This window comes from Berghia stephanieae, chromosome 3 (genome assembly GCF_034508935.2).
Source record: "Berghia stephanieae isolate SIO BIC M18660-M18661 chromosome 3, UCSD_Bste_1.3, whole genome shotgun sequence".
Classification (NCBI taxonomy): domain Eukaryota; kingdom Metazoa; phylum Mollusca; class Gastropoda; order Nudibranchia; family Aeolidiidae; genus Berghia; species Berghia stephanieae.
The window spans coordinates 16137039-16163142 of NC_088362.1; the positions used below are offsets into that span (position 1 = coordinate 16137039).

The 26104-nt window shown below is 35.2% G+C and overlaps 1 protein-coding gene across 1 annotated transcript in view; it reads right to left on the minus strand.

Moving 5' to 3' along the window:
• The window catches only part of LOC144967225 (branched-chain alpha-ketoacid dehydrogenase kinase-like), a 51295-nt gene that overhangs the window by 22167 nt on the left and 3024 nt on the right, over positions 1–26104 (minus strand). The window contains exons 3-8 of the mRNA XM_078904174.1: positions 12816–12884; positions 10769–10879; positions 10379–10426; positions 9857–9976; positions 4832–4930; positions 679–752 (exon numbers count right to left, since the gene is read on the minus strand). Coding sequence (XP_078760300.1) covers positions 679–752; positions 4832–4930; positions 9857–9976; positions 10379–10426; positions 10769–10879; positions 12816–12884 — 521 coding nt within the window. The remainder of the gene's footprint in view (positions 1–678; positions 753–4831; positions 4931–9856; positions 9977–10378; positions 10427–10768; positions 10880–12815; positions 12885–26104) is intronic.

Here is a 26104-nt window from a genome sequence, read left to right on the forward strand (position 1 = left end):
CATTGACACTATGTTTAGACAAAGCATGCTGTAATACTACCAATTGTGTAGTTAGAACGACATGTTATAGAGACAAAACTCAGTCACTCAGCCCCAGCATGCCATATAGCAGAGCGTGCTGTATAAAATCCAATGAGTACTACATATAAGAAATGACACGAACACATTCAGGAAAAAAACAACAATCCTAGCAATTTATGCAAATCAATGTTTATAATGACAAACAAAGAACAAGGTGAAATTAAATGAGAACTTCATAAAATAATAAACTTTAGGAACAACCTTATTGTATCTGCCATGAATGTAAAGACAATATATGAAAATCAAAAACTCAGAACAGAAAAAAAAAAGCAGAAAATATGATAGATCCTTTTTTTTAATTTTATGAATATTCAAAGTAAACAGAGACAAGGACAACAAAATAAAACCAAACAACGAGATACGCTGAAAGAAATTTGAACAATTCCAACAATCAAAAGAGAGCAAAAAATAAGAATTTGCAAATACATGCAAACATCAAAAAGCCTCCAAAACAAATAAAAAAATAAACGGGGTAAGGTAGATTGACCCTCAATCTCTCCGCCCTCCCCCCCCCCCCCCCCCCTTTCCCCCACCTCACCCCTTCCACTTCCATCCCTCTACCAATCCAAAAATAATGCGCAGGGGCAGATAACTCACCTCATAAATTCTGCCTTCTTCGCAATCAATTTCCTGGGCGAGAAGACAATATTAATGATTCCCACATGGTTTGGCTGAGGACATGAGAAAAAAAAAAAGTAAAGTGGGCAATATGATCATTCACAGGACTGTAAGTCATCGCATACTAAAAATACAACTATGAAAAGAAGTTAAGATTTACAGCCAGAACCAGAAAAGTTTAGATAGATTACACTTGATTTCACCATACTGTTTGTCATTGTTTATTTCACCTAGCAGAGAAGGATCAATTGTTTCAATAAGTACACAGTCACAGGATGTTGATGGTTAATAGGATCCATTCATTTATGTACTGATTACAATTATATGTCAATTGACATTGAATATATGTGACCCATCGCCCAAAAACTGCCTTATGTCAGGGCGATTTAGATGCTGAGAATAGAATTTCGGGCCAAAACTTTGAGGATCCAACTAAATTTAGATGTTTATTAAAGTTAAAGAGTATGAATATATTGTCTTGAAAAAAGAAAAACTAAAATTTCAACGTTGGAAAGCATGGGTGATTCCTGTTGTCATCAGACTTCTTGTTTGATATATTATCTATATTCCTTTATGGAATGCATAGGCGACGGTATCTCATGATGCCGTGGCGGAAGTGTGTATTTTTTTTTATTTTTTTTTCTAGACTTCAAACTTAACTTTCTTGAGTTCAATATGATTGAAAATCGAACAAATTTATTTTCCATTCATATGAACTCGAAAGAGTTAATTTTCTCCATCTCGTATATTACAGCATAATAGCAGTTTGATATGGCAGGTCACATATCAACAGTAGGCTTCCGAAAAATACACAAAACCAAACAGTAGTTTATTATGATTATATTTGTCTATATTGCTGTTTCTTATAAGTACGTGTTAAGTATACTGGCTTTATGCTATATATATTTTTTAAATTTAGAAGTTCTTACATATACTGGGATAATGCCTCAAATTAGAGCTTTGAACCTTTTTTCACTTTTTTAATTCTATATGTCGAGTAATAAAAAGTATGACCCATACAAATTACGAATCTAATCCACTTGAAAATAAAAATGAAGATTATGATATTATGTAAGATGAATAGAGGTGAGAGCCATAGGAATAATCACAATGAAACGACCAGTCCTTGTCCCGCCGTCTCCAATGCCAACGTATAGCCAAATCATAAAATAATGTTAGTTTGGGCCTAAAGATTCTCGTTGATTTCGAAACTACTGGTCCAAGAGTATGTATAATATGTTTCAGCATTATGATCATTATGAGTTTATAGAAAGCTCTGCAATTTTTATTGTAATCAGATGTCAGGCCTTGCCCCTCTTTATCAATTCTATGAACGAGCAATTGTTTGTTATCTATTACAACAAAACAAGTAATCCTTAGAAATTCTTGCATGGCTTCCAGTCCCACTATGGGTGCAAAGTTGAGTCCTTTGAAAAGGCTCTTTACTCCTCATATTCTTTCACCATACATAGGTGTGAATGAGTACTCGACAGGAGGAAAGAGTCGCCTCTGATAACAGAATACAGTAGACTCCGGATATGATGCCCAGGGGAACAGAAAATCAAAAATCTTAACCGAAGTGTAACCTAATGAGCAAAAATGGGTGTGAACAAAGCAAGCCAATGTAGAATAAGTAATAAGTATGACCCTTCATGTCAAGCTTTCCACTGCTGTTGCTTGGTCGCATCGAATTGACCAGAGAAGTAGAGGTCCCTTTAATGGTCATCAGAGGCTCCTACCCCCAATGGCCCCAATGAGGAATCAGAATACAAAAAAAAAAAAAAAAAAAAAAAAAAAGCGGAAGTTGAGACCAAAAAGCGGAATCAACTTACGCTTATTGGCTGTGACATGCTTTGGTGCAGATAATGTAATAGACAATCCAAAAGTACTTTAATGATACAATATAATCTGTCTGTCTGTGTGTCTGTGTGTATGTATATATGTATGTATGTATGTATGTATGTATGTATGTATGTATGTATGTATGTATGTATGTATGTATGTATGTATGTATGTATGTATGTATGTATGTTATGTATGTATGTAGTATGATGAATGGCATGCATATACAATGATATGTTGGTTTGTATGTATGTCTGCATGTATGTATGTATGTATATGTGTTTGTATGTACGCTCATTTCTTTTGTATACATGTGTAGAAACAATGTGCAAGCGTGTATGTTCGTGTATGGCTGTGTCTGTATTTGTAAATGTGTTGATGCTCATACCATGAACCAAACTGAGCATTGTTTACCTCACATGAATTGCCTTTAATTTGGACAATAAAGATTATTATTATTATTATTATTATTATTATAAAAGTGTAAAAATGTGCTGATTTTTAAAGAATAAAAAGGGGGCCAAATAATAATAGAGGACACAAGCCTTGGGAGATTCAGAGCAAAGCATTGAATGGATAAATTTAACCTTGTCAGGACCCCCCCCAAACACACACCTAATTAAACAAACGCGCGTGCCGACACACACACACACACACACACACACACACACACAAATACAAAGGGCTAAAATTAAATAGGGAAAGAAGCCGACTGTAATCAATAATATTACCGATTGGAGCCAACATATAATAATACCTAGGTCATTGACCTCACAAGAGTCAACATAATAATAGTATGTATTTCAGTCAACCCCCCCCCCCCCCCCCCCCCCCTTTAATCCCCTTCCTAAAATATAATATCATCTGACATCAACTACACACACTTTGAAGGGACTTATCAGACACACAAAATATGTGTTTGATTGACCATAGGGGATGATGACGAAATAAGCCATAGCTCACTATCTAAAAAAAAACATTTTTATTTTTACTACAGATTTTAAAAAAATTTTCCTTGATTGAAAAGCTGACAGGAGGAATGTAGACCCATTAACCCGAATGATTCTGTGAAAAGCCTCCGTGAAAAGCAAAGCGTGAAAAACGGAATGGTAGGAGCCTCTGGCTCGTGGTTCTTTAAAATCATGGAGACTGAAATGGCTGGTATGCCAATTTCCTCTGGGATGATTTTCTGTCGCATGCCAGACTTTTCAACTGCATCGATCTAGTGGATCTTTCTCTTCAGCTATAGGATTTTCCACCTTTTGTAGTAATAGTAAATGGAATAGACAGGGTGGAGGTAGGATTTCTTAAACCAAACAAGAACATTCAGACACGAGGAAACAGCAAGAAACTGGAAAAAGAACGTTTTAAAACAAATGAAAGAAGGAACTTTTTTTTCATCTAGAATTGTAAATAACTGGAATAAACTGCAAGAAATCACAGTATCAGCAAAAAATTTGAATAAATTCAAAGCAGAGTTGGAGATAAGCAACATCCTAGGAAACAAGTTTAATTATAAAAATTGGTCCAATCATTAATAGATGAGGAGGAGCGAAGGAGACTACACCAAGTCTAAAAGCTCTATACAGAGGTATAGGTATCCAGGTATTTTGTTTGCCATTGTAGTTGTAGACTTGACTTGAATTCTTGATAAAATTGATACTAATTAAGAGGGACATTAGATAGGATGGCCTGGGATTAGAAAAATAAATAAATCTTGAACTTGAAGTTGTGACTATGTAAAATGTCAGATGGAGAAATCAAAGGGATTCGATACTGCTTTTGTACATTGAACAAAACACCTACGTCACAACGGTGTGCGCCAATCCAATCCTTCGCGGATGTTTTCTAACCAATGACAATTCTTACTCGTAGCTTTTTTAACCAATGGAAATACTTGTTTATTTGTGATTTTACTGTGGTCATTAGTGATAAGAACATTGACTTATGTGGAGTTTTTTTGTTGTTTTTTTTTTACTAATGTTATATAGGAAGAAGGGGGAGGGACCAAGAAAAAAAAATCGACTTGAGTAAAAATCGACTTAAGCAATGTCTAAATATCCAGAATGCACTGTAATTCTAAAAACGCCAAACGGGTGTCTTCTCTTGTCAAGCATGTTGAGTGATGTTGATTGTTTGGGATCTTTTGTAAATTGCTTTGAGCATTATTAATGGATATTGTGTGATATAATAAAAGATTAAGAGTTCTAAGACAAGGAAGTGTCTTGAGAGTTTCATTGACAACACAAAAGATAACACGTCTAAAACTTGCATCCTTCTAGACACTTACTTTTTCATCCCGGAGAGCAAGGTGGTGTTCAGCTAACATACGAATACCAAGTCTGGATGTTAGAGTTCTGTCCAAAAACCCCTTGATGATAGCCTCATCCTGTTGCAGGATAAAAGAAATATAGTTTTTAAAACGTTGAAACAACCCCCACCCCCTTGAATAATCTTTTTTTTAAATCTGCGTTGTTCGACAAATGGATGATGCCAAGTCTGCAAAGATAGATCATCATCAAGCCCTACTGCAACCTCCTCGTGGTGTCGAACCGTAACAGGTCAAGCTGGCCAACTGCAGAGGGCGACAAGAATAGGCAATGGCAAACCATTCTTGTAACTTTGCCGAGTTAACTGCATGAATAAGTCCAAAAAGTTAAACGGTGACAGCGTAAAGGGGAGCATGTTTTCAACGGAAGACTGCTGCCTCGCTCGGTTGGGAGCGTGATGTTCGTCAGGTCACACCGAACCGTCAGCCAGTTACTAGGCGAAATAAATTTAACAAATGTGACAAAACCAAAATTGGGACATGGAATGTCAGGACCTGTGCCCAAAAAGGAAAACTAAACAACATTCTAAAAGAAATGAAACGGCTCCAAATAAATATTCTTGGCCTGGCAGAGATGAGATGGAAAGAGCAGGGAACCATGTCAAAACAAGAAAACAACATGACATATAAGATCATATGGAGTGGTGGAACCTCTTTCCAAAAAGGAGTAGGGATGATCTTAGACCAAAAATCAACCAAATTTTACAAAGGGCACGTAGCAATCTCAGACAGAGTTTTGCTGGTTAAGCTAAGAGGACCTGTAGTTGACACCAATATTATTCAAGTTTATGCACCAACAGAAGAGGCGACAGATGCAGATATGACAGAGTTTTACCATTCACTAGACAAAGCAAAACGAATGTGTAAATCACAAGAAGTCCTTATGGTAATGGGGGACCTAAATGCTAAGATTGGCAGAGGCAGAGATGGTGACATAATCGGACCACATGGACTCGGAGACAGAAATGAACGAGGAAACATCTGGGCAGATTGGTGTAGAACAAATAAATTAATGATTTCAAACACCTGGTTTCAACAACACCCAAGAAGAACCTGGACATGGCAATCACCAGGGACAGAGCAAGGAACCAGATAGACTTTATAGCAGTATCATCAAGATTCAGAAATGGCATATTAAATTGCAAAACCTACCCAGGCGCCGATGTAGACAGTGACCATGTCCCAGTTGTTTGTACAGTAAGGATAAAGTTTAAAGCTATTCAGAGAACAGCTGGTAGAATAAAGAGGGATTACAGGTTATGCAAAGACAATGGCATACAAACAAAAATGAGAGAAGAATTTGAAAATGCACTCATGATACAAAGCCAAAGTGAACCTGATAACGAAAAATGTGAAAAACAATTTGATATATTCCAAAAGTGTGTCAAAGCAACTACAGAAAAGCATTTACCAATAGCTCAAACAAACAGCAAAAAGGAATGGATGACAAATGAAATTCTAAACCTATTTGAAGAAAGACGAAAATGCAACAGAGGGTCTGCAGAATACCAAACATTGAACAACCACATTAAATCCAAATGCATCGAGGCACACGAGAACTATCTAGACTGGAAATGCTGCGAAATCGAAAGAGAATACAAACCCAACCCCCAACAAGCTCACCAAAGAATAAAAGAACTATCAGGGAAAAGGAAAAGCAAAGCAGCAGGAAGTTGTATCCAAAACAAACAAGGGGAACTGCTATTTGAAGAACAACATATAGAAAGCCGATGGGTAGAATACATAGGCGAACTGTACAATGATCCAAATAGAAATGAACCACCACTGAAATTCAAAGAACCATTAAGCGGACCAAACATCACCAAAAGTGAAATTGAACATGCCATGGAACGAATGAAGGATGGTAAAGCAACAGGCCCTGATGAAATATCTGTAGAGGTATTAAAAAGCCTAGGAGATCTAGCAATTGATGAACTTCACATATTATTCAACAATATATACAATACTGGGAAAATTCCAGAAGATCTCTGTAACTCTATTTTCATAGCAATACCAAAGAAAGCAGGTGCAGTCAGATGCGAAAATTTTAGAACTATAAGTTTAATAAGTCACATCAACAAAATACTGTTGCGTATAATTATCAACAGGCTAAGGAATAAGATTAACCCCGAAATCGCAGAAGAACAATATGGATTCCAACCTGACAGAGGGACAAGGAACGCAATATACCTCCTCCGTGTTTTAAGTGAAAGAGCTATACAGGTTCAGACCCCACTATACCTCTGTTTTGTCGACTACAAAAAAGCTTTTGATAGAGTACGCCACGAAGAAATACTAAAACAACTGCACTCCATTGGCGCTGATGAGAAAGACCTCAGACTCATGCAAACATTATACTACACCCAGCAGGCATCTATCAAAATCGGAAACTCTACAGGAAATTCCATTCCTATTAAGAAAGGAGTCCGTCAAGGGTGTGTTGCCTCACCAGATCTGTTTAATCTATACCAAGAAACAATCATGAGGGGCATAAATAATATGGAGGGAATAAAAGTAGGAGGTCACAACATAAATAATATAAGATACGCAGACGATACGGTACTCATTGCAACATCAGAAATCCAACTTCAAAAGATTGTTGACAAAGTGGTAGTAGATAGTGAAGCCAAGGGAATGGAAGTGAATATCACCAAAACAGAATGCATGGTAATACAGAAAAACCCCAAAAACAACAACACCTGCAATATAACGATTCACGGCGAGCAGCTTACCAACGTAGAAAGTTTTAAATACCTAGGTTCAATAGTGACAACAGATGGAAGATGTAACCGAGACATACGAGCAAGAATAACTCAAGCCAAACAGGCCTTCATGGACCTGGAAACATTTTGAAAAACAAACAGATGTCGTTCGGGATTAGATTCCGAGTCTTGAAGTGCTACGTGTGGCCAATCTTGTTCTACGGATGCGAAAGCTGGACTACAAATGCAGAAACACAAAAGAACATTGAAGCTTTTGAATTGTGGTGCTTGAGAAGGATGCAGAGAATATCGTATACCGCACACAAAACGAACGAAGAAGTGCTAAAACAAACATACCAACAAAGGAAACTAATGCCCTTAATAGTGGATCGACAACTATCCTTTTTCGGACACATAGTAAGGAAAGATAAGAATGAATACCTGGCAAGTTGTGGAAAAATACCTGGTAAACGCGCCCGGGGGAGACAAAGAAAAACACTCATAGACCAACTGAAGGGCTTCACCAACCTAACAATCCAAGAGCTGTTTGAAAAAGCAAGAGACAGGGAGGAATGGAGAGAGATAATTCATGCAGTATCCGAAGCCTGGACCAGGCATGGAACCTAGAAGAAGAAGAAGAAGAAATCTGCGTTGTGTGAGCAATGACTTGTTATCACACTAACAGGCCCGATCTCTTTGTATCATTAAATCAATAATATTGTGGCTAGAATTTCATTGCTTAAAAAAAAAACACATCAGATTCGTGGTAGCAAACATTCTATTACAAAAACAATGAATTCACTCTTTACATAGTTCAGCCTGAATTACATTCTGAACTGACAGCTGATTGTACTGTTTCCTACAAGACATTTTTCTCCCTTTGTGATAAACCATTTGATCGGATAAAAAATGGAGAAAACATAATTTAACAGAAGTTAAGCGAAACAAATTCAATCTTGTCGTTATAGGGTTAATACAAATAGGTAATAGATGACAAAGATAAAAATCAACGGGCGCCATAGTAAACAGTACCATGGGTGATGCAATGAAATGGAATGCTATTATGTAGGTAAGTTGACCTTATGATGACCGATGACCTATTAGATTAGCATTGTTCATATGTCTGTGTAATGTGATACGCTTTTATTACATACCGACACAAACAAAAAAAAGACCAAACAAAAAAAAACAGCTCAAATTATAAACCAATGTTTTGTTTGTTTTTAAGGATTTTACGGCATTTGCAACACATTTTTATCACGTAAGTGCCAGAAAAAAAGGAAGAAAATGGGAGAGTCAAAATTCTAGAATTACAATTAAAGCTTACTTTCAGGTATCCTATTCATCCCGACATAATACCGTTTTGAGACGGTGGGTCACATATATAGTTCAACTACAAGTCATAATGAAACAACGTTAGATGACTAACTCTTCACAAAATGATTTACCAATCACATGTAAAATGGCTTCCAAGTGCTAATGCTGGGTTTAACGATGAGTCATGGTCATACTCTCGACTAAGTCAGTCAGTCACCTCTATTGATGACATCATATCTCTGTCATCAATACCCCGTGTAAACAAGCTGATATCTCATTCCTACCCCCCCCCCCCCCCCCCCCCCCTTGTACCTCCATAATATTCCTGCCAATTTCATTGATTAATTAAAAGCACAATTTTCAGGTCAGAATAAATCTTTGCAACAAACCTTTTATCCGAAGTAAACAAAATGTGACCAATTATTTCAAAACAGTATTCTATCATGATAAACCTGATGTATAAAATTCAATTCCAAGCTAAACATATATATGTTACGTGTTACCATTGGTCATGGACCCTTTGTAAAGCGCTTTGTAAAGCGTGATAAGTGGATATTGCGCTATTTAAAATCTCAAGTAAGGAGAAAAGTGCCAATGCCATGCAGGCTGATTTACAGAATAAATTGGTAAGAGAAGAGGAAAAATCATCAGCTCACTGATTTTCATACTTAGCATTCTTTATCTTCAATGATAATTAAAGAACCTTGTGGAAGCTGTAGGTATTGGTGTCAGAAAGCTATCCGAGATTATATCAAGCATACATGAAAGAGCGCTTATAGTCTGGTATCTCGGAGTTATAGCGCTATATAAGTTTTCAGCATTATTTTTATTATTATTATTATTATTATTATTATTATTATTATTATTATTATATTATTATTATTATTATTATTATATTTATTATTATTTATTATTATTTATTATTATTATTATTATTAAAGAAAAAATATATTAGAAACATCCTTACATTGAGATACTTGCGACATTCAGCAAAGCCCTCGGCCAACTGTGTAACAACATCCTTGTGATCTTCCAACAGAGTCCTCAAAGTTTCTGCCCACTTCTTCTCCTGGTCAAGAGTTCGAATCTGTGGTTCCATAAAGTAATGTATACAGGTGATTAGCAATTTTTGGATATTTGATATTGTAATTGAAAATATCAAGGTTAACAAAGACAAACACGCTAACCTGCTAACAATCAAACACACACGCACACAAAAAAAGAGATTAATTAAAAAAAACACAGATTACAAAAAAAAAACGAAACAAAACAAATAAATAAATAAAACAAACATCAAAAGCATTATCCCCTACCCCCTTTTCCAAAAGAACAAAAAGCATAAAACAAAAAAAAACAAAAAACAAAGGAAGACTAAAACTATTTAAAAAAAAAAAAAAAAGGGGAAGGTTTTGTTGAGATAATGTCAAAAACATTTCAGTTATTTCTTTTTCAAATAAATAGTTTCATAAAAAATGAAAATAAATCTTACAGGAGCAAAGTCACTCAGAATGTGGAAAGCCCTGATGTAGAGTTCATGCTGAAAATGAACGAAGATGAGATGGTAGTTGAATTTGATGTTAAAAGAATTAAGTATGGTAATATAATGTTTACTTGTTTTAAGAAATACTCATAAATGAAGCTTAGACACTTTAGGGGTCATATAAACAAATGAACGTGTTTCAAGTCTATACCATTAATCATATAATCTATACATGATTAAAATTTCAGGAAACGTATTTTTAGATCTTTTACTTTCTACAACAACAATGTCCCGGCTAGAGTAAATTTAGTAAATTTCAAAGGTATCAAGTACTTGTATCACTAAACACACCATGTTTTCATTAAATAGTACATGATATGTGGTAATAAAAGTACATACGACGCTGAGGAGAATGGGGTGACATCCAACAATGAAGGGTAAATTTCGAAATCCATCGATGCGATGGGCAATTCGGACTGGAAGTTCTTTGTGTAGATATTGGGCACTGCGCTGAAAGTTAAGAAGAAAACAATAAAATCCAAAGTTTTGATTTGAAAAAGTTCACCAGGTTTGTTTTGTTTTGTTTTAATTATCATCTCTTTAAAAATAAACCAATTTTTTTTTTTAAATCGGCAAGCTGATCGATTATCATAATAATATGGTGAATACATCAATCTGTGTAAATATACTACAAACATAACATAACATATCATAGTAAGGGTTACTTAGGTCAAAGGCATCTTATACTTTGTGTTTAAAAAAATGTAGAAAGGTTCGGATCAAAATTCCCTAATGTGATCATAATTACGATCATCACATCATGAACAATAAAAAATAAAACAATTAAAAACTTATTCATCAAATATGTATGTAAGTTCCCTTTATAGTATTTTTCTTTTTTTATATAATTTAAATAAATATTGATATAATCTGGTATTCATTTTACACCTGAATACAGTGATAGAATATGAGTAAAGGGTTTTTTCAAGGAGTCAGTTTTGTGATTTCCACAGCAGAACTTGAACCAGGGACGGACAGGGTCTGAAGCCGAGGATCATCATAATATTATAAGACACCAAAGCCGCACAGATAGGAAAGCAGATGGATAGATAGAAATTGTTCGATTCTAAATTTTACAGCATGTGTAATTTGTTCTTTATATCAATCTCAGTTAAAAATTCCAGCCTAAACCAAAACCTATAATTCCTTTATTCACTCTCTGGGAAGTTTTTTTCTTTAAGATTAATCCCGAGAAGAACAAAAACCGAGACGGACCAGGCATCTGTCACACTACAGCTTTGCAAAGTGAGCAATAGGGCCTAAATTTCTTGCTAAAGAAAAACAAAAACGATTAAAAAAAAACCCGACAAAAAAAAAAACAAAAACAAATGGGGCTTGAACCCGGGCCCTCTGGATGGAAGTGCAATGCCCTATCTACTCGCCCACCTCACCCACCCCTTTGGATTGTAAAAAAAACAAAAACAAGAACATATACAAATCTAGACCATGTTTGCTCTTATAAGTACTCATAATATGGGGGACTGGTATGAACAGGATATAGTTGATGTGGATGTTCGGCATGGATTGAAGGTGGCCTTGACCACAACTCATTCTGGTTACGTACTTGTTTTGACTATGGGATTGGCTCCATTTCTGGGAAAAAGCTGATCAAATGCTATTTTTGACACTTCTTTATATAAAACAACGGCCTGATAACAATAGTTCCGTGTTGGAAAATAATCATTGTCACAGCAGTGGCAAAGTGACAAAGTCCAGGTGATATAATAATATATTCAAAGGGAACAGATACTTACATCTAAATAACTAACAATAACAAATTGCAAAGAATTAACTTCATAGTAGTATAAAAAAGTGCCCCTTCCTTCTCTAAAACAAAAAATAAAATAGAAAAAAAAAAATTAAAAAAAACAAACAAAAAAACAAAAAAAAAAAAACAAACCAAAATAAAACAAACAAAACAAAACAAAACACACACCCCCCCCCCCCCCCCGAATTTTACTGCTTTCCTAATCTATTTCAAAAATAAAAAAAAAATAAAAAGTAGAAATATATTTTTTTTTTTAAAGAGAAAGAAAAAGAAAAAGAAAAAGACAGGTCATGATATTCTCATTACAAAAAGCGACCTGGGAGAGAGAAAACGTAAGAAAGAATATCATAAATTATGATCGCAAAGGAGGGCCAGTGTATAGATCAGAACCCCCCCCCCCCCCCCCCCCTCTTTTTTTTTTTCAACCTTCCAATCCAGGTTATAGTTCTTCCCCCACCCTGGGGCATCTCAACCTATCCTATCTATAGATAAACAGAAAGAAAACAATGTGTAGGCGGTTAGAGAAAGGAATGGGGTGATGATTATGCAATATATACACAGCGGAAGACACATTTATTGACAATAGACAGCTTAACAAAGAAATAAATGTTTGCATACCAGAATATGACTTTGGTCTGGACTCCTTCCAGAGTACAAGATTGCTGCAGGAGTGAGACGTACAGATGGCTGAATGAAAAGAATAAAGGAAAACAAAAACAAAGTTATTTAAAAGGCAAAAGGTATCAAGGTAATGTTGGTGATGCTGATGATGCTGCTGCTGCTGCTGCTGATGATGATGATGATGATGATGATGATTATGAAGATGACGGTGAGGATTATAATAATAATAGTCGAAATATCAATGATGATGACGGTGATAATAATGATAATAATAATAATAATAATAATAATAACAATAATAATAATAATAATAATAATAATAATAATAATAAATAATAATAATAATAATAATAATAATAATAATAATAAATAATAATAATAATAATAATAATATAATAAATAATAATAATAATAAATAATAATAATAATAACAACAACAACAACAACAATAACAATAATAATAATAATAATAATAATAATAATAAATAATAATAATAATAATATAATAATAATAATAATAATAATAATATGAGGATATCATGATAAATAATAATAATAATAAAAAAATTCCCTTTATTCATCCAATAGGGAAAATTTGTTTCGAGGGTCTATTTCAAGGGAAGACTGGAAATTGAGCTAGGGCGATGTGACTTGCTCAAGGAGCAACGGCGGGTGATCGAACTCTGTACATTACGGGTACAAAGCAAAGACCGTACCGCTGAGCCACGCTGCCCCCTAATAATGATGATGAATATAATGACATAAAGATCTTGGTGGTGACGTAAAGGTTGATAACAATCTTGAAAAAGAAGCATTTAATAATTCTAAGAATAGCACGTGATACATACTCAAATCACCCTCTCCAATTCATTCTGGTGCTTGTAACAACGACGACAATAATAATAATAATAATAATAATAATAATAATAATAATAATAATAATAATAATAATAATAATAATAATAATAATAATAATAATAATAATAATAATAATAATAACAACAACAACAACGATGACAAAAAAAACAAAAAAACTATGATGATGATGACGATGATGATGATAATGATATAATAATAATAATAATAATAATAATAATAATAATAATAATAATGATGTTGATGATGATGATAATAATAATGATAATAATAATGGTACTACTACTACTACCACCACCACCACCACTTGGTACTACTACTACTACTACTTCTACTACTACTACTACTACTACTACTACTACTACTACTACTACTACTACTACTACTACTACTACTACTACTAATAATAATAATAATAATAATAATATTAATCATCATCATCATCATCATAATAACAATAATAGCGGAACGTTGATCACCCCCCCCCCAAAAAAAAAAAAGAATTATCACCCCCCCCCCAAAAAAAAGAAACCAACAAAAAAACAAACAAACAAAAACACTTTGAAGAATTCTGAACCCCTGCTATTGGGACCATAACATATTCATCATTTCTAAAAGGTGATTTAGGTTGACAAAATAATTAATCTTTTTTTTTTACTCTTGATTCTTTTGCTGAGGTAGGACTTTATTCTGGTCCAACATCGATTCAGAAATATCGTACGCAACGCAACAACTATTCCAAGCGCAGATTGTAATAGTGACCACCACAGACTAGGACTGTGTAATCTGTGGTGACCACCGACCTGTCAAGGCACGCCCATAATAAAACAAACAAATAAAGAAAAAGAGAATGGAACCAAAACTGCAATTAGATCTATTGAGAATGAAAAATGAATACAATAATGTGTGAAAGAAAAAAGTAAAAAATTGACCTCAGATATAAACATAGATGAGTACTGGAATCAAGTTTCGAACTTCATCACAGAATCTGCAAGAGAATCTATTCCATCTATGAAAAAACACGAACCAAAACAAAAATGGATGGATGACTGACAAGATCTTGAAACTGATGAATGAAAGACGAAAACTAGAACGCAACAGCAATCAATATAAAGAAGCTAATAAGACTATAAAACTTGGGTGTAAGAGAGCAAAGGAAGATTATATTGAACATGAATGTCACAGAATTGAAAGACTAAAACAATCTAACACCAAACAATTCTACCAGTCAATACAAGATCTAAGCGGGAAACGACCAACCGTGGCAAGAAAATGCGTTAAAGACGCAAACGGTAATATACTTATCGACAACAACGAAATTTTGGAACGTTGGGCAGTATACATAAAAAAAATCTTTACGCGGTGACAAAAGAGGGACGTGCTTGGATAAAGAAATCTCTACTGTGAACACGGGTCCCCAGATTATGCGAGAAGAAATAGAAGCTGCTTGCAAAGAGATGAAAAAGGGGAAAGCGGTAGGTCAAAATAGTTTCTCAATAGAATTGATTGACACCCTCGACGATCTGGGAATAGACATTCTGACAAAAGTCTTAAATGTCATATATGAGACCGGTGAACTGCTTAATGTTTTAAGACAATCGGTATTCATTACCCTACCAAAAAAACAACAACAAGGAACTATTGACTGTGACCAACACAGAACAATCAGCATAATGAGCCAGGCCACAAAAATTATATTAAGAATACTTATGAAAAGAATGAGGAGCAAGATCTCTCCAGAGATAAGTGACGAGCAGTTTGGTTTTGTTAAAGAAAAGGGTACGGCAAATGCAATCGAAAAAAAAAAAAAAAAAAAAACACTTTATCTATGCTTCATTGATTATTCCAAAGCTTTTGATTCAGTACAACACGAAACGCTCTTCAAACTTTTAGAAAAGATCGGTGTAGAAAGTAAAGACATTCGACTTGTGAAAAACTTACTGTATATTGGAATCAAACAGCGTGTGTCAAACTTGATAATGAAACATCGGACTTCTTTAACATCGAGAAGGGAGTAAGACAAGGTTGCGGCTTATCACCGGACCTTTTTAACATATATAGTGAAATAATATTTAAAGAAATTTAAGATATGAAAGGCGTCGTCGTTGGAGGGCAGAATATGAATAGCATAAGATACGCAGACGATGGTACTCTGACTCCATACTCTCCAGAAAACGTGCAGAAAGTTTTAGATAGTATACTGGTGTGCAAAAGTGAAGAGATGGGCCTGAAACTAAATTTTAAGAAAACCGAATGCATGGTGGTCTCAAAGAATGACAACAACACGACCTTCCACTTGTCAAGCAAAGGAGAGACCATCAAACAAGTAAATAAATTTAAATATTTAGGCACTATCATTACCCGTGACATAGAGGATATAAAACAAAGAATAGCAATAGCAAAAAAAACAACGTGTTCCATAAAATGCGACCAGTTGTGTCAAACAACAACCTAAAGTTGAAGACCAGAATGAAAGTAGTGGAAACATATGTTATAAGTACCCTTTTATACAGTTGTGAAACGTGGACGCTTGGCAAAGAATATAAGAGGAGGTTAGAGGTATTTGAGATGTGGATGTATCGAAGAATGTTGAGGCTATCATGGGCAGACAAGTATACGAACGAGGAAGTGTTGGAGAAGGTGAGAAAGGGACGAATGTTGATCGATACCATCAGAAAGAGGCAGTTACGGTTTCTGGGACATGTGTGGAGAAGAGACGGAATAGAAAAGTTGGTAATATCTGGGATGATCGAAGGAGCTAGAAAGACAAACAATGACATATCTAAATAACCTAAGAATGGCCAAAAGTGATTTAAAAAGCAACACAGATTTCATGTGCACTGCAGAGGATTGTTATTCGTGGAGACAGCTGACCGGCAACGTGCTCAAGAGTCCAAGCCACGGTGGATGACGATGAAGTTGTGCTTTAAAAAAAATCCCGAATGGAAATCGATTATTGTGTGGTCGTCATTCTTTTCATTTAATATTGACCAGATGTTCACAAGCACTCGCGGATCAGATAATCGTTAATGGTGATGATAAACCAATCCCAGGACTTAAGTCATTTTCATGATCTTATTTTGTGACGATAATATAATAATAATATACTTTATTTTGTGTGTGTGTGAAACCGTACACTGAAAGTGGGAATTGAAAAGTGTTGAAAGGAAGATAGGTTATTAACCCTCAAATCTTTTATCAAACCCGCGAATGGTACGATAGGGTAAGATTGGTATCCCACTCCCTCCCCCATTCCTCACGACTATGTGTGTATGTGTGTGTGTGTGTGTGTGTGAGGGAGAGAGAGAGAGAGAGAGAGAGAGAGAGAGAGAGAGAGAGAGAGAGAGAGAGAGAGAGAGAGAGAGAGAGAGAGATTGCCGTGCGTAGTAAGTGCGCGATTTTTATATTTATGTTTCGATGGGGTTATGAAAAGAAACCGGCTATGCCTATACATAATTCATATCATTTTGCTGTTTGTTCATCATAAAGTCATCACGTGACATGTTAATATGACCCGCAAAACCTAAATCATTATTTTTATTGACATGATCACATCACTACCATCATAATCATCATCATCATCATCATCATAATCATCATCATAGGCAACGTATACTTTTTTTCTTTTTAGTCCCTATTATGGGGGTTTCGAACAAAAACGACCAGTCTGGGAGAAAAGCAAAGCATCTTTATGCAGCTCTTATAGATAGAATGCGCTTGGCTAAGAAGCTCATAACATTGCCATTCGGAAGTATAACGGACCAACACACAAAACTGTGTGTATCCATGAACATTTATAGTCAGGTTAATACAGTTCAGTGAGCATTACTCATTAACGCGGATGGCACAAAACAATAACAAAGACATGAGTGACATCATCTGAACTATCTATATGACAAAAGTAGAGCAGTACAGTATCGCTATCAACTTCATCATCACTGTTTATGTAAAAAGATACTATTGATTCTCCTTATCTTTAGTAATGGAGGGATCGAGGTCCAATAAAAAAGGCCAATGTGACCCAACAAAATAGTCCTTATACTACATCCGTTTGAATAAATATAAATAGGAAACTGAATCGAAGCTTCAATTTAATAAACAAAGAGAGACAATGTGGACGTTTCGGGTTTCTCCTTTATAAACAAAAAAAAAAAAAAACTGAATGGAACACTCATAAAGAGAACACGCCATCCTCACATCTCTCATTCATCTATGGTGTTCAATTCATCGCGGTTTTTTTTAATAAAGGGAGAATCCACATCTGTCTTCGTTTACCAAATCGAAGCTTCCATTCAATGTCCTACTGTTATTTATTCTTCGAGCTTCAAGCAAAATCGCGACATCGTCCTTTAACAGCCTTTTGGAGGGAAGGAGTTGACATCCATGTAACGCTATCACCTTGATCATCACCGCTTCTGTAAACTGATCATATAATTGATCGGCATTTCATAAGTAATCTGATAGCAGATGTCGACACACGGCGAATAAAGAATAAGTTGTATCCAGCAAGCAGCGGGTCAACGATTCGCGGATCACAAACAACAGTGTGTGTCGAGCGCGAGGCAGAACGTAAATAAAAGCTTATTTGATTACCGCTATCCCTGTGTCATTCATTATGACACAAAACAAAATATTGCATGAAAGTTCTCAAATAGCTACAGTAAGTAGTTACAAACAAACTGTCGACTTTTCCCACGCAATATTCATCACAGAAGGGCAGTGTTAAGGATATAATCCAGGTTCCCAAGGAAAAACGAAAATTGGAGATTGGAAAGATGAAAATAAATAGAAAAATAAAATAACCGTAGGCATTTATATGTATCAAATATTTCTAGGGAGTTATCATGCTCAACGCAGTCCATTTTGCTTCATTTATCTCCCCACCCACCACCCCCAAGCAGGGCATAATATTATGGAAATAAGTTTCACTACATTCATAAAGCATATTATGTTTCCTACTATGTATCATTTCTTCCACATTGCACTATCACTAGCAATATCTGTCACCGCCTATTATGGTCAAGTTACTTCTACATTATGTAATCATACATAAGTCGACAGGGATAATCTATAGTGCCTAATCCAAGGATGCACCACAAAGGAGAGAGGGGGTTGGGGGTGGGGGTGGTGGGAAGAGTTTTGGGATCATTAACAGCCACCCGGCCTCTGACATTGTTTAGAATCGCTTGATTTTGTCATTGAATGACGAGAAAACTTAAGCTCAGCAACATAAGCCAAACACACAAACACACACACGCATATATATATATATATATATATATATATATATATATATATATATATATATATATATATATATATATATAGAGAGAGAGAGAGAGAGAGAGAGAGAGAGAGAGAGAGAGAGAGAGAGTTAGAGAGTTGGACCGATCGCTTCATCGTATAGCAAACATGAATCGCTAATAATACATTGTAAACATTCTAATTCTACAAGCTGTATTACAATAAATAAATCAGCATGCTCAGACGAGTATACTGCATTGTTTTGGTGAAATTTTGTTTACAAGTGTACGACAAAAACTAAAAAATCCTTCTTGGAAAGGCAGAGCCGTTAGTAATATCTTGGTTCGTTTTGTTTGTAAGGGTTTCACGGCGCTTGCAACACATTAAGGTCATATCAGCGCCAGTAAAAAGGAAGAAAATGTGATAGTAAAAAGTTCTAGAATTACAATTACAAGAAAAGGTAAGACAAAGGGGAATTGGTTCAAATAAGAAACAGGTGTAGATTCCAAGAGCAATTATGTAATAGGATTATGGGTCAACAAATGATCGGTCAAGCTGGAGTCGGTCAGGTGCCTTTGTTTACATAATACTATTAACTTTGACATGACGTTATTATACAGCTTGGCTGCAGTTCTCGGAAAACAAAAAAAAAAAAAAGCTGATCAAATGCTATTTTCCAAAGACTGCAAACTAAAACACGGGCCTGATAACAGCTCCGTGTAGGAAAATTGTCATTATCACTGCAATGATTTCAGTGCGTATAATCAATTTCAGAACCGTCGAGTTTGTTTTTTAAATGAGAAAAAGACTTAATAAAACGACCACTTTGGTGCAGAAAAATAATCTGCACACGCACGATTAGTGATAATAGACAGATCTTCATCATCATCATCATTGCCTTTTTCACCCTGGGTCAGGGTATAGGCCACAGACAAACAGTTTCCATCCTTCTCTATCCTGAGCTCACAAGCTAAAAAAAAGGATTTGGTTTGTCCGTCTGAGTTTCTGTAACGGTTTGAGTTTAACGGAAAGGGGTGTTAACCCTTTGCCAACCCCCAACCTGGAGGACCAAGTGACTCAAAGATGGGGGAATCACACACCATTAGTCGCCTTTTACGACACGCTGGCTTGGCGTTGGGCTATTCTTGACCATCTCAGTTGAGGGAGCCCGGACACCACACGGAGAAGACAGATCTTACTGCTTTAAAAATAATCTGACATTGATTTGGAGTGAGGTGTGCACTTCACACACACACACACACACACACACACACACATCCATACATAAATATTGCTTTATTTTTGCTTTTAAGGGTTTTACGGCACTGCAACACATTAAGGTCATATCAGCGCCAGTAAAAAGGAAGAAAATGGGATAGTAAAAAGTTCTGGAATTACAATTAAAGCACCCAAGAAAAGGTAAGACAAAGGGGAATTGGTTCAAATAGGAAACAGATGTAGATTCCAAGAGCACACCATCCAAGTATTAAAAGATCACTAAGTCTCATCCAGACACAAGCACTGGTCCCTACTAAGAGGAATACACTCAAATGTTTTACAAATCATATATAATATGTAAATAAAACATAAAACAATGCATAACAGAGAGATGCTTTACAAGAAAAAAAAATATCATCTCCCAAAACTAACTATACATACTGTTTCCCTCTCAGCCAGGACCAAGACAAAACCAAGTAATCTTATTCCAAGACAAAGAAAGAAAGCAAGTTGGAAAACGGATATAGGGGGATAGAAAACGCAGTAAGTACCTCCCTGCCCACTATGGGAGGTCAAGAACCCCATCCAACATACATAAATACTACATACTTATAAACATACATACGTACATACATACATATATACTACATACATACATAATATATATATATATATATATATTATATATATATATATATATATATATATATATAATACATACATACATACATAATAATATACTACATACATACATATATACTACATACATACATACATACATACATACATACATACATACATACATACATACATACATACATACATACATACATACATATACAACCTGTCACGCGCAAAGATTGCAAAATGAGAAGATAAAAACTATTTACTTATGTCACAGAGCCTACTGCATACCATTTTAAAAAAAAATCCTCGATTGAAGAAATGGCTTCGTAAAATCTGTTTAAAAAAAGAATCATTCTTCTTGTCATTAATTCGCAACTCCGTGCATCGAATATAATCGCAACAGTGAGTATGGTGAGGACAAATGGACATGTCTAGGCTTTGATTTTGATTTTATTGACTTCTCTGTCAAATTCAATTTGGCCAGTAATTTTGTAAATATTTTCACTCATAGAATTCCATATTTGGATGGTGCTTGAAAAAAAAAAAGGAGTTGAGATGATCATTAATTTGTGACTGCGGGACCTGGTATGAGTGCTGTTTTCTTTTCTTTGGGATAAAGCGATCAATTGGGATCGTTGTCAGTCCATCCACGACGTGTCTTAAAGAGGATTTTGGCTTTTTGTATAGTGCGTCTTTCATATAGTGACGACAAGTTTAGGCTTTTGCGCATCTCATTGATGCTTTCAGTCCTCCCGTAATTGTTACAAACAAATCTACATGCTCTGTTTTGGATTTTCTCGAGCTGTTCCATTTGCTTTTTACTATTGGGGTCTCAAACACATGACATGCACTACAATCTAAAATTGGCCGTACAAAGACTTTATAGCAGGTTTCTCTGATGTTCCTTGGACAACTTTGTAAATTTCTTCATCCAAGTTTTTTTATTGGCCTTTTTACAAACTTTATCGATGTGGTGCTGCCAAGACATTTTGCTGTCAAGAGTTAAATCAAGATATTCAGCTTTTTGCGTTGTCTCCAATTTTTCATCGTGTATATAATAATCTGAGCTTATTATTTTCTTTTTGTTCGTGATACGAATTGGCTGACATTTCTTCGGGTGGAATTCCATTTTCCATTCTTTCTCCTATTGGTTGTAGCCTGTCTAGATCTTCTTGAAGCGTATTGCAATATTTTGATGTTTAAATTTCCTATAAAGAAGGTTACCGTCCGCCAAAATTCGATTTTTAAAATCCTTTTGATACTTTACTCGGCATATCATTAATGTAAATAACTTTTTTTTTTAAAGTGGGCCTAAAACTGTTCCTTGATGTACACCTGCTGGACTGGAAGTGATGATAACATTTCGTTCTCAACCATGACTCTTTGGGATCGCATCGACAGAAATGATTTAATCCATTGTTTTTTGAGATCCCCATCACCGCCGCGAAAATTTTTAAATCTCTATTACTGTATTGTCTTCTGGCACTTTCCTACTCACTTCATCTCTTGTTGTTATCAACATACGTGCCTGCTCCACCCACTTTTCTGACTTGTTCAATAGGCTTTGGTGGTGTACTTTATAAAATCCAGTAGAATGGCATCTTCTGGCCCTCTTTATTAATTGTATTTGCAAAATCATCACAAGTCGTGATCAGCTGTGACTCGCATGAACGAAATTTGCGAAAGCCATGCTGGACATCTGTCAGCACATTGTGGTTGTCAAGGTGTTTCATGCACTCGTATTGCTACACATTACGTGTTCCAACAGTTTATATGATATTGATGTGAGAGGTGCTGGCCTGTAGTTTCAGCACTGTGTTTGTCGACCTTTTTGAATATCGGTGGGCATTTTTCCAGTCTTCAGGAACTTGACCTTGATCCAAGGAGACTTGGAAGAGGAATTTATAGATGGGTGCCAGTTCCTTACAGAACGTTTTAAAGAATTTAGCTGATATGCCATCGAGTCCAGAGGCCTTATTGTCATTGGTATTTCCCATAAGCATGAGAACACTTCTTAGAAACAGTTATTTGCTCCTTTGGATCTACTTTGTTTCCCATGAGTTTTCCCTCGACTTAGCTAGAAGGTTCAGAGAATACCGATGAAAATCGTTCAATCAAGGTATTTGCCTATCTTACTGATGTCAGCTCCTTAGTTATTATTTTTAGAGTTTCGCATTTCCGAGGGAAGAAAATGGTCATTTTCTGATACAGATGTCAGCAGATGTGCAAGCTTAAGATGCCATGGCACCTTTACAATTTACAGCACGTACAAAAATCATGAAAAGAAATAAAGTAAAGGGTCATTAAAATGTCAACTATTGCTAGCTTTTTGGAGAGAGAGAGAGAGAGAGAGAGAGAGAGAGAGAGAGAGAGAGAGAGAGAGAGAGAGAGAGAGAGAGAGAGAGAGAGAGATGTGTTCGTAAAAGTTAACGCACATACCACTGTAATATCTTGAGTGGTCATTTATATCGTTATAATGTCATTTCACATGCACGCACCAAAAGACCAAAATTGACTCCATAACTAATCAATGAGTAACATTATTTATTGAAAATTAAAATTGCCCCTCTTCATAAAACATACACACACACACACCTGCAGGATCGGCAAAATTTGATCAAATTATTATGATACATTACATTTTTTTTTTTGCCGTAGCAACTTGAAATTGACCAACTCATTGACTTGAAGGTTATGCATAAACTCGAATGAATTCGTTAACTATGAACAGGAGTAGTATGTTAACTTGTAATTTAAAATTAAAACATGTACAGAATTACATATACACACAACCCAACACACACACATATATACACATATGTATATAATATATATATTTAAGGTTTTACATTACAAATTTTATCACAATTCTACGGTCCATTTTCGCATTAGGAATACTTTACCATCCCAATATAATTTGAATTAATTATATTTTCAAACAACAGGATCAAACAGCTAAACGTTACTACACTTGCCTCATATAAATTTAGCAATTCAATCAATACCCTTCCTAAATTAATACCGCGACAAAATAAATATGGTGATTTAGGGGAAATGTAATTTCCATCAAAATATTACGAAAAACCAGTCTTCTCGATAAACATTGAGTAGGTTGATGAGAAACCAGCCTTCCCGACTAGCGTTGAGAGGGTCTACGAGACAAATGTCATAGTTATCAAAAAAAAAAAAAAAAAGAAAAAGATCATTAGAAAAGAAATAAGATTAAAAATCACATGGCTCTTATGAATTGTAATGTAAAACCTTATATATATATATATATTATATTATATACATTTGTTTGTGTGTATATGTAATTCTGTACATGTTTTAAGTTTAAATTGCTGCATACAATATCTTATTTCCGTTTATAAAAATGAAATATTGTTGCTCCTTTAAAGCTTCCCGGAATAAATCCAAAGTAAGAAGTCAAACACTGTTCTCATGGCAATTTTTTGGGGGGGAATAATTCACAGTAGGTTAAAAGGCAGAATCAATTTGACAATTACTTCATATTCCCACTGAAATACATTATCAATTAACTCTGAATATACTATCTGAATACGCTTCAACAGTCATGACGTCACTTCCCTCGTAATGACGCATGGTAACTTAGTAACTAGCTCTAAACTATCGGAACAATGGCGGACGCCCTTATGAAATATTTCTCCTACGAGCATAAAAGCGTATCCAGATGAAAAAAAAAACCCATTATAAATCTGATCATGTTTTGACTTATACAAATTCTGATCACAAGACATATGAAAACTAGCCAGCATGAAGAATAAAAAGTACTGATTTTCTTTGTCTAGAACCAAGATGGCCACCGTGGCTGGGCGACGTGACATCAGACTATTGAATCCAATTGTTAACCGTTATACAAACTAAAAACAAAACAATTTAACAATCGTCAAGTGAGCCCTGCTTTTGTCTTCATGAACTTGAACCCCAGGGAGTTCTTTTTTGATTTTGACCACCAAAAGCATGTATGTTACAAATTACCTCAAAGTAAAAGAAACAAAATCTTGTGATTTCAAAAACAGAAATGTGAACAATTTACTGCCAATTATCAGGACTTGCCTATTCCCAATCAAAATATCTGAGTAAGTGAATAAATGAATTTCACCCATCCTATTCCCAGACGAAAGTCTCAGGACAGAGGTGCAATTGTGCAAACAAAAAGCAAAATCAACAAATGTGTTGTACAAAAATTGTTATCAGCAGAATATCAGAAGGATTCCAAAAAAAAAAATAAAAAAATAAAATTTAAATTGAGCTTTTATATTGGGCAATATCCACTAAACATGCTCAAAGCGCTTTACAAGGGGCCTCTGGCCAACAGCAACATTTAACATGTAGGATGGGACATGACACCTTTTAGGAGATACTACAATTGTTTTTTTCAGACAAGGACAACGCTGTTAACGGCTAGGTACTCTTTTTACACCTGAGTATGGTGAGAGAATGTGAGTAAATAGCCTTCCCCAAGGACTCAACTATGCGCCAAGCGAGGCTCGAACCCAGGACCTTCTGATCCAAAAGCGAGTGTCATACCACTAGACCACATAGCCGAACAATAGACAATTATTTCAAAGACAGCAACAAATGAAATGATTAAAACTCCTGCACATGGAGGCATGACTATACATTACATATCGAAAGTGCTTATAGCCTTTACTATTTCAATTTCATATCGAAGTCCCATTCACTGTTTTTCTGACAAATAAAAATGTAATGAAAAAGAAGACAGGTGTACTGTCCACTTGTAGATAGAATTGAAAGAGACACTGGTGACAAAAAGGTCCAAAAAATGATGCCAATAAAATCTTGAAAGTTCTGAGCATAATTTACACAAGGAATGATTATTTTTGGAGAAAAACTGAAATCTGCATCTTATACATGCAAAAAAAACCAACAAAAAATGCTTTAAAAAAGAAATATAAATCATTTTTAAAAATCTGACCCAAAATCTTGTGTCAATGGGGTTTCACATGGGCCATAACTCTGCATCTTTAATGAGTTTTTGGCATACTTAACTCTCTCCTTACCAGCCATTTTCAGAATTTTCCCCGAAACTTCACACTCACCCAACACAAAAATATTTTTTTTTTCTACTCAAAAAGAAAAGGAACAAGTACATTCCATACTTATAATTGTCCTGTGTCTAATTTTCATCGCTATAACAAAGTATTTTCTTTATAATTTGTGATGTACAAAGGATATCAGGATGAAAAACTGTTGGTCGCATCGTAACGAATGTTACGATTTTTCCTATGGATGGTAAGGAGAGGGTTAAACCCCTTTCAATATTTGAGGACCACAGA